This window comes from Elgaria multicarinata, chromosome 8 (assembly GCF_023053635.1).
Source record: "Elgaria multicarinata webbii isolate HBS135686 ecotype San Diego chromosome 8, rElgMul1.1.pri, whole genome shotgun sequence".
Taxonomy (NCBI): domain Eukaryota; kingdom Metazoa; phylum Chordata; class Lepidosauria; order Squamata; family Anguidae; genus Elgaria; species Elgaria multicarinata.
Genome location: NC_086178.1, coordinates 90,795,581 through 90,806,095, shown reverse-complemented (window position 1 = coordinate 90,806,095; position 10,515 = coordinate 90,795,581). Strand labels below are relative to the sequence as shown.

At 42.9% G+C, this 10,515-nt stretch overlaps 1 protein-coding gene across 1 annotated transcript in view; it reads left to right on the top strand.

Annotated features, from left to right (window-relative positions):
* The first annotated feature begins 3,248 nt into the window (after window positions 1–3,248).
* LRRC20 (leucine rich repeat containing 20) overlaps window positions 3,249–10,515 on the top strand; it is a 109,641-nt gene continuing 102,374 nt past the window's right edge. The window contains exons 1-2 of the mRNA XM_063133002.1: window positions 3,249–3,480; window positions 10,031–10,157. Of these exons, the coding sequence (XP_062989072.1) occupies window positions 10,076–10,157 (82 nt within the window). The 5' untranslated portion in view covers window positions 3,249–3,480; window positions 10,031–10,075. The remainder of the gene's footprint in view (window positions 3,481–10,030; window positions 10,158–10,515) is intronic.

Genomic DNA, 10,515 nt, shown 5'->3' with positions numbered 1-10,515 from the left:
CAGTGGCCTCTTCAAACTATTCTTCCCAGGTGGTCTCTTTTCCTGGCCCAGTGGCCTCTTCAAACTATCCTTCCCAGAGGGTCTCTTTTCTTGGCCCAGTGGCCTCTTCAAACTATCCTTCCCAGAGGGTCTCTTTTCCTGGCCCAGTGGCCTCTCCAAACTATCCTTCCCAGAGGGTCTCTTTTCCTGGCCCAGTGGCCTCTTCAAACTATCCTTCCGAGAGGGTCTCTTTTCCTGGCCCATTTGCCTCTCCAAACTATCCTTCCCAGGGGGTCTCTTTTCCTGGCCCAGTGGCCTCTTCAAACTATCCTTCCCAAGAGGGTCTCTTTTCCTGGCCCAGTGGCCTCTCCAAACTATCCTTCCCAGAGGGTCTGTTTTCCTGTCCCAGTGGCCTCTTGAAACTCTCCTCCCCAGACATTTTTTCCTGGCCCAGCGGTCTCCTCCAACTATTCCTCCCAAGGAGTTCCTTTTTCCTACCTACTGGCCTCTTCAAACTGTCCTTCCTAGCATGTCCTTTTTAACCAACAGAGATTCACTTGATCATGGCACTTGCTCACTTGCCCAGGGTAACTCTGACAGCCACTTGAGTTTAGCCAAAGTTCCTGGAGTTTTTTACCTTCCTTTGGGCTTCCAGGCAGGGTCACTTGGTAGGTTAAGCCACAAGTTGTATAAAAGAAAAATATCATGATACAATGATAATCAATAACAAACAAGATTTACCTGGCAAAAAAATAAATTATTGATAAGCATATTTTCCTTCTTTTGTTTTTTTCATTATATGTGGAGTACAAATTCTAGGATTATCAACGGCTTGGGGCCAGGCTATCTGAAAGAACACCTCCTCCCATATGTACCTGCCTGGACCCTAAGGTCATCCTCAGGGGTCCTTCTCTGTGAGCCCCTGCCAAAGGAAGTGAGGCAGGTGGCTACCAGGAAGAGGGCCTTCTCTGCTGTGGCACGAGCTCCCTAGAAAGGTTCACCTGACACCTACATTATACTCTTTTAGATGCCAGGTGAAGACCTTTTTATTTTCCCAGTATTTTAACAGTTTATCAACTTAATTTTTAACTTTGCTGTTTAAAATTTGTATTTTAAATCTGTATTCATTTCTGCATTGCTGCTCGGTTTTATCCTGGTTGTGCTTTTATATTGCATTTTATACTATGCTTTTATACTGTTGTCTGTTTTAAATTTTGAATGGTTTTAATTTTTGTAAACTGCCCAGAGAGCTTCGGCTATTGGGCGGTATAGAAATGCAATAAATAAGTAATTAATATTGCTTTATAGCGGTATTGAAGTGTACTGATAACTGTTGGGGCACAATCCACAATTCATATACTGCTTTCATAGTGTTATTTCCTGCTTTTTATTCCACATTATGCAAAATACTGCAACAAATGTTATTGTATGTCCTCCGAGATACTTTTAATTAAAAAGGGAATGCAATTGCAGTCTATTCTTTTAATTAAAACGAGTGCCATCTAGTGGCAGAATAATCCCATCATAAATTAGATACTGCAATATCTCTGTATTTTTAAAATGTTGGATTTCCAGGGGAAACAGTGGGAGATGTCCTGGCTGTTTATGACATCATGCAGTCGACCCACAAATGTCTGTGAGTGGCCAGTCATGAGCATGATATAAATCGTTCATTTAGAGAAGCCCAGAGTGTAGATCTGGTCCTAAACTGATTTAGGAGCCATTTTATCTTGGAGGTAACTTAGAACTACAAAAATAGAAGCTCAGGAAAGGTAGCATCAAGTCCAAGACGTCACTAGCATGTCGAATGAGCTGTGTCAAGGAAGCTAATAAAGAAAATATGGCTTCCTTCAGAAAAGGAACACAAGCTTGAACAAAGGAAATGCAAGCCAACAATAAGGGATTTTTAAAAAAGTGTTTTGAGGAGCATATTGCTTATAACACCAAGACCAACAATAAATAATTCCTTAAATACATCAGAAGCAGGAAATCTGGCTAGGGAGGCAATTGAACCATTAGATGACAACGGAGTTAACAGAGGATAATGAGAGTGCAGTTAAACTGAATTGAGTTTTTCCCCCCTTGTCTTCACTGCAGAAAATGTTGGGCAGATACTTACGCATGAATTGATATTTTGAGGAAGGGAGTTTGAAGAACTGAGGCAAATAGTGGTGACAAGAAATGAAGTTCTAGATCAACAAATTGAAAGCTAACAGATCACGGGATCCATCGCATTTAAAGAAATCAAATGTGGAATTGCTGATCTTTTAACAAAAACAACTGAAAACATACAGACTTCATACAAATCTATCGTGTGCCACATTTGGAATATCATATACAGTTGTGGTCAATGCAACTCAAAAATGTTATTGCAGGGTTGGAAAAGATACACTTAGTCTGCTAATTGATTGCTATTAAAGTTGCCGTCTGTAACATCATTTTATTTTTATTAATTTATTTATCCAGCTAGAATGTTACCTATATAGAAAGTAGCTTTTATATAAAGAGATCAGCTAAATTTTAATGCTTTATGTGTGTATGTTCTGTGTTTTAGAGTTTTAAATTTTGTATACTTGTTTCTTACCTCAATTTTAGAATTTCTGTAAACCGCCCAGAGAGCCCTGGCTATGGGAGCGGTATAGAAGTGTAATAAATAAATAAACAAATAAATTAGTAATTCACATTTCAGAAGTTATGACTTTTCACTGCATTATGGACTATGTTCTGAAATACTGTGGACTGGACCCAGGTGTCTCCTTCAGCTGCCTCCTTTGACAGAGGCTCAGATGCTGGCAAAAAGGGAGGGGCTTTTCAGGGGTGGCCCCCCAATCTTGGAATGCTCTCCAAAACAAGGCTCTTTTGGCGCCAATATTGCTCTCTTTTCCATGCCAGGTTAAAACGGTCTTCTCAAGCATTTAGCAGCATATATTGAGTTTTTTAAAACCATGTTCTGTATTGTCTTCGTTTGTTTATATATTTTGTGCAATAGTTTTTTGAATGTTTTTTAATTTTTGTGAGCCGTCCACTGAGCTTCGGCTATGAGGCAGTATAAGAAATATAATAATGACCTGAAATGAATACCCGGCCTTTGCAGCCTGAAGTCGCCCGGTCCTCCTCCCACCCACCTCCTTCAGCAGCCACCTCGGCCCCAGGCTTGCCAACGGGGGAGGGCGCTCTCCGAGGCGGGCGGGGGTTGACGCCGCCGCCAACCCCCTCTTCCGAGCCGCTCTCTGCCGCGCCTCCCTTCCCTCGGCACCGGCCCTGACACGGATTGGCTCTCGTGCTGCGGCGATCCGCCGTGCGGCTCGCTTAGGCGGCTTAGAGAGGGAGCCCCATGGCTCGGGGAGGCCGAGCAGGCAGCGCCGGGCTCGCAAGCCCGAGACGTCCCAGCAGCAGCAGCGGCGGCGGGCTGGCGGCGCCGGCGAGGAAACGCCTCCCGTAGCCTATCGCGAAGACCCTTTTGCACAGGCAGCGGGTGCACGCGCGGCAGGGGCGCTGACGGTGAGTGCGGGCGCCGCGGGCGGCCGGGGACGCGCCCGGAGGCTTCTTGTTGAGAGGCTTGAGGGCGGCGCTGGCCGCGCTGGTGTAGAGTTAGGCGGAGGGTGAAGTGACGCACAGCTCGAACTTCCGGTAGCACTGGCAAACTCTGAATCTCAATGAGGCAGAGTGTAGTTCCTGGAGGCTTTGGCCTCTCTGTACTTTGCATTCCACGTTAAAAATGCATTCCTACGCGCGTTTAGACTGGGGAAAAGACAACTGCCAGCATTTCCCAGCCAGCGCAGGGAGTTGTATTTATTTATTACATTTATATCCCGCCTGTTTTCCCTCCAAGGAATCCAAGGCAAGCTCCAAAAACATCCTCAACAACAGCCCTTTGAGGTAGGTTGGACTGAGAATCTGTGATTGGCCCAAAGTCACCCAGTGAGTTTCCAGGACCAATTGGGAATTAGAACCCAGATCTCCTGAGTCCCAGTGTTGCTCTAACCATTACACCACACTGTAGGATTTTTTTTCTTTTGAAACATGCATAGGATTGCATGCTTAATTTGAGATAATTAAAAAAGAAGAATTTTCTTGTTGCAGCTAAGAACTGATTTTGTTGCACCCATGGGGAGACCCCTGACAATGTTTCTGGATGACTGAACTCCATGCAGGGTCATTGCTTGGGACAGGGGAAGGAAATTTCTCTGGAAATAAGTAGGTTGCCCTTGAAGCATGATGTTGCCGGGTTCCAGTGGAGAACATTAAGAAGACCCTGCTGAATCAGACCAAAGGTCGATCTACTTCAGCATTCTGTTGCCACAGTGGCCAACCAGATGTCAAGAGCAGGACATGGGCACCCTCTCACTCATTTCCCAACAACTGGTATTGAGCGTCATACTGCCTCTGATTCTAGAGATAATTATGCAGCCATCTTGACTAGTAGCCATTGGTGGCCTTTTCCAGAGGGTTAGTCATGTGAGTCAGTTTGCACCGAAAACAACAAAGGATCTTATGCTAGAATAAATTTGTCAGTTTTTAAGGTACCACAGAAGTCTTGTTTTTATTGATAGCCTTATTCTCTGTCGATTTGTTTAATTCCCTTTTAAAGCGACCCAGGTTAGAGGCCATCTCTACATGTTGTGGAAACAAATTCCACAGTTTCTCTATGTGCTGTGTGATGAAGGACTTCCTTTGATTAGTCTTGAATCTCCTACCATTTGGCTTCATTGGTGTAGTGACCAGAACTGTAAATAGCAGTCCACGTTCAGTCACACCACAAGTTTCTTAAAAGGCATTATGATATTGGGAGTGATATTTTCAATTCATCTAATGATCCCCACTGGGAATTTTCCTTTTTCATAGCAGCTGTACACTGGGTCAACATTTTCATTGAGCTGTCCACCACAACCCAATCCCTTTTCTGTTCAGTCAGTTCAGGCCCCATCAGCATATATGTGAAATTAGGATGTTTTGTCCCAATATGGAGTCATACATATTCTTACATTGAACTGTATTAGTCATTGTACTGTCCATTCCCCAGTTTGGAAAGACCCTTTTGGAGCTCTCTGCTATCCTTTCTTTTTTTAACCATGTGATTTTGTCAGCATATTCACCTCTCTGCTCACTCCTAATTCCAAGTTAATCGGACTCACAAATTAGTAACATTATTTGTTCCTCTACCTGCATAATGGCTCGATATACATTCTAAGTTAAAGTTACCCCCAAAGAATAATGTGTCATACTTCTCTCTCTCTGTTTGGGCCTGTTCACATGTGCATGGGGGAGAGGATGGTTAGGAGAACTAAGGATTGGGGAGAGATAACAAAACCATGATGCGTAAGCCCATCACATGACCGTGGAACCATGCAGTGCTGGGTAGTTCCCTTACCTTTCCCTGCTCCGCTGTTAGCCCATTGTCATCCTGCTATGGTGGCTGTGTATCCCTGCCACCACTGTGGCGGGAATTGGGTTGCACCAGATGCTGTAGCTAGTGTGTGGTGATCTTGACCATAGAGAAAGGCAGCACTGGCTAGAGTGTTCCCAGAAGTTGCGGCTACTCAAGGTGACCATCTCCGTGGTCACTGGGTTTTTTTTCCACAGAAAAGCCATTTTTAACCCTGGGGAGCCTGATAGATGACATGGTAAGCCACCCTGGGGCTTCTTAACCCTTCTGCAAAAGTTGGCTGGTGTGGTTAAAGTAACCATTGTGTTTGGTTTTCTTCCCCACATGATACACTAAGCCACCATCAAAAATCCTAAACATCATGGCTTAGTGTGACATCTGAACAGGCCCTCTGTCTCTTTATTTATTCTATTTATTACAATTCTACATTTCTAGTAGCCCAAGCACACCCTTAGACGGCTAAGCAGGTCAGTTTAGTTGCTGTTCTGTGGTGCTGTGGTACTAGTCATTTTTAAAGTATGTGCATGCATGTCTGTTTTGTACTGAGTTACCCAGAACATGTTTCAACCATCTTCACATATTTCAATCTTCCAATTTCTGGGAAATTTTATACCAGATAGGGCAACGTTTATGTTAATAAAAAGAAACTTTGACGAAGAACATCTACAAACCAGATGATAGAGCAAGGGTGAAAGCAGAAACCTTTTGCCCAAATGGGTGATGTGTTTGGAAGAATCCACCGTGTGTGTTTTGAGTGCTGAGAGAACTGTAACCTTGAATGTGGAAAGGGCAGGGTGATATCTCCTTTCTTGGTGAAGAGGATTGATTGCAATGTACGTATTTCTTGTAGTTGTCCTCGAGCCTAGGAGAATGAAGAAGATTGCTAACCGGCTGAAATCCTAAACGTGCTAACTGGGAATGATGTTCCATTGATATCCACCAGACTTATCTTTCAAGTCAATACTTATAAGCTTGTGGTGTAATGCGAACAATTAACTGCCTGCAATGCATTCTTAATATTGAGTCATGTATTCTTCCCCAACATAGCTTGAATTGGCAGCTGTTGGTTGTTGTTTATACTCTTAGGTTTGTTCAAGGCAGGTTTAGGGTTACTTATTTGGCAAAGCATCTCAGCACAGCAGATTGGTTGTCTGCCACCAGCCCAGCGTTTTAATTTTGCTCTTCTGTCAACTAAATATAGGACAAGGTTGCTGAGCTGCATTTGTGGCGGTTAGAAAAACCTCTTAGCAAAGGTAACATGCAGAAGAATACTAATTTAAAAATTAATGGAATATACCAGCCTTTATAGAATGGATTATGTCAGGCAATAAATATTGGTCTGGACCATATACTTGGCCAGAGGTATTACCGACATATTAGTAATCCAATTTCTCCAGATAGTGCTGGTAATATGTGTGTAACATATTTGGATAATTAATAGGAAGCACGTTCTGGATCCTATCTTGCTAAGAAAGAGCTTTATTAGGAGTGGCCCCTTGGTTGTGAAATGCCCTCTCCAGAGAGGCCTGTCTGGTGCCATTTTTTCAGCGGGAGAATCTTTTTATTCTCCCATGCTTTTAAAACCGGATTATGCTGTAGTCTAATGTTGTTTTTAGCACTGCTATGGTGTGATTTTTTTAAAAATGTCTTTGCTCCCTGTCTTTTCAATTGTTGTAGTGCTGTGATGTGTTGTTCCCCTGCTCTGTGTTTTAATGTGATTTCTTTTGATTTTATAGTTAGTGTGTTTTTCTCCATTCTAATTGCATTTCATTATAATGGTGGATTTTAATTTTTTCTTTATCTTGTCCAACTGTTTCTGACCTGGGATCCATCTTTATCTCCAATATACAACACGGGTTCCACTCCTAACTTTTTTTCATCTATAAAAGGAGGTCCTTCTCTTTTGGTCTCAAAAAATGTAAACAAGATAAGAAGTTGTGGCGGCGTTGCTGCTGGAGCAACACATTTTGAGGTTAGGGAGCAACCCCAGGTGGTGTTTCATGATCCACCAAAGAGTTCTCATGCTTGCTGCTAGTGTTTTGGTGGCAGAAACTTTGCAGGTCCCCTGTGTAATGAAACGGTTTAGATAGCAAGCCCATGGGTGTATCTTAATTTTATCTATTGTACAGTACTTTATTTTGAAAACTTTTTAGAAACAACAACTAGGAGACACCTCTTACTTCACAATTCACCCGCTGGTATCTACACAAATTCTCCTTTGAGCAGCCCCTCCAACCTGCTGCCCTCCAGTTGTCTCGGACTCCAACTCACATCATTCCAAGCCAGCATCGCCAATGGCCGGGGTGCCCTACCTTTTGTTTTCATGAATTTTTAAATTATATTTGGTGACAGCATACAGTGGATTAGTATCATAGCATTTTGCTATGAATGGACTCTGTGTTTCTTACAGTATTGTTGGGTATTATTTATTATTATTATTATTATTATTATTATTATTATTATTATTATTATTTATTGCATTTGTATACCGCCCCATAGCTGAAGCTCTCTGGGCAGTTCACAAAAGATAAAAACACTTAAAAACAATATACAAAGATTAAAAACCACAAAAGCAAGCAAAATACACATACATTTAAAACCACTATAACAATTTAAAAAACAATGAACCAAAAAACAGACCCACGGTCATTACATATTGCTAAATGCCTGGGAGACGAGAAAAGTCTTGACCTGGTGCCGAAAAGATGACAATATCGGCATCTTCTATTATTATTATTATTATTATTTGTATCCTACCCTATATCCCAAGGATCTCAGGGTGGTGTACAGGTAAAACCATACAAACAATATAAAACCAGAAATATACACAGCTAAAAACAAATTAAACCATTCATCAAGCTAAAAACAGTATAGCATTTAAAAACAGTAAAACCAATTAAAACTATGGACAGGCTTGGTGAATTTAGCCATCAAAGGCTTTGTTAAAAAGCCATGTCTTAACTTGATGCCGAAATGAAATCAGTGCCGGTGCCAGTTGGGCCTCCAAGGAGAGGGTGTTCCACAGCTGGGGTACCACAACAGAGAAAGCCCTCTCCCATGTCCCACCATAGCGTATATCTCATGTTGGTGGGGCAAGGAGAAGGGCTCCTCCGACAGATCTCAGGTCTCGGGCAGACAGATATAGGGAGAAGCACTCCCTCAAGTATTGAGGTCCAAAGCCGTTAAGGGCTTTAAACGTCATTACCAACACCTTGAATTCCGACTGGAAATGTATAGGCAGCCAGTGCAATTCCTTTAAGACCGGTGTTATATGGTCTCTGTGAGATGTACCGGTCAGCAGTCTAGCTGTTGCATTTTGCACTAGCTGCAACTTCTGAGTCGTCTTCAAAGGCAGCCCCACGTAGAGTGCATTGCAGTAGTCTAATCAGGAATTTAGCAGGGCGTGCACTACTGTGGCTGGGTTATCCCTGTCCAGGAAAGGCCATAGCTGGTGGATCAGCCGAAGCTGACCCCAAGTACTCCAGGCTACAGAGTCCACCTGGGCCTCCAGTGACAAGGATAGATCTAGGAATACTCCCAAGCCATTCACCTGCTCCTTCAGAGGGAGTGCAACCCCATGCAGAACAGGTTGCTTACCCAGTTCCTGGACTCAGGAACCACCAATCCACAGAGCTTCTGTCTTATCAGGATTCAGCTTTGGTTTATTAGCCCTCATCCAGCCCGCATTAAAGCCTCCAAGCACTGATCCAGCACCTTCACCACCCCAGCTGACTCTGATGACAAGGAGAAGTAGAGTTGAGTATCATCAGCATACTGATGACACCTAACCCCAAAACCCCTAATGACCTCACCCAGCGATATGTCTAATGCAGTGTTTTTCAACTGGTGGGTCGTGACCCAAAAGTGGGTCACAAGATCAATCCAGATGGGTCACAGTAAAGCTGTTGCTGCCATGTTGGGCATGGAGAAAATTATGAAAGTGGGTCTCATGTTGCACGTTGGGAGTCCTAGATGGATCTTGAGTCTGGACCAAGTGAAGACCACTGGTCTAATGCATCCTTGATGATATGGTTGCCTGTACACTGAGTATTTTCACCTGATGTATAGGTACTTCTTAGCTTGATTGTCACCATTAATTTTTAATTCATATAATTTCTGTGTTTACACATTCTAATTGTTCTTATGGTCCCTTGATTTGTCTGTCTTCTATTTTCACCTGAGGGACCACTGCCTTTTGTTTGAGATTAAGTGAAGGACAGTAGAGACATACTTTAAGTAGTGGAGAACTACTTCTGTTCTCCAGAAAAGAAAGGAAGTGGGCTTCTAGCTTTCCTGCAAATGCACATTTCTGATGGAACACCAATATAAGCAGAGTATAAGCAGAGCTTCCTATATTTTCATGTATATTATCCCCTGCTGGCCAATTTCTGCACTTCAATATGCACCTGTTTCTTGAACCTCTCACCTGTCCTCTGTGTGCTTTTTCAGGCACCAGCCATTGGGAAGATGGAAGAGGACTAATGAGGAAGTTTCTCTTTGTATTATCCCGGTTACATTAACTTTTGTTCAAGATGTGTGGTTGTGAATTTTAGGCACACACTGGTTTTAGAATAAGTATTTTCTTTTTCTGTCTGAAAAGCTGTTTTGAACCCTTTTATGAAGTAGCAGCACCATGAAACCTGGTTTTATTTTTAATTTCTTCAGTGCCAGCACTTTCCTTAAAGAATTTTCGTGGCGAGACGTCCCTGCATGGAGAAAAAGATGGGAGAAGCTGTTGCCAGGGTAGCCAGGAAAGTAAATGAAACAGTCGAGAACAAAGCAGATTCTCTTGGTAAGTTTATCACTTCGGCTTTGCTCAGAATAGATGATGCTTCCCTCTGTTTAAAATATGACACTTCCCATCTTATCCAGTCCTGCCTACTCTGAGAGGCAGTGGTTATCTAACGTGTCAATCAAAGGTCATTCCCAGCCTGTTGCCCAATTATCTACTTTGCTAGACATGCCAAGGATTGAACCTGGGATTTTCTGCTTGCACATCATGTCCTGAACTACAGCTCTTAAAGTAGGTGTGACCAGCAGCGGAGGTTGGTGGCTCCAGTGAGGCAGTGAATCCACTGTGGGTTTCAATCAGAACCAGTCAGATCTCTAACGAAGCACCTTGATTATCTCCTTTAGAGATCTGCCCGGTT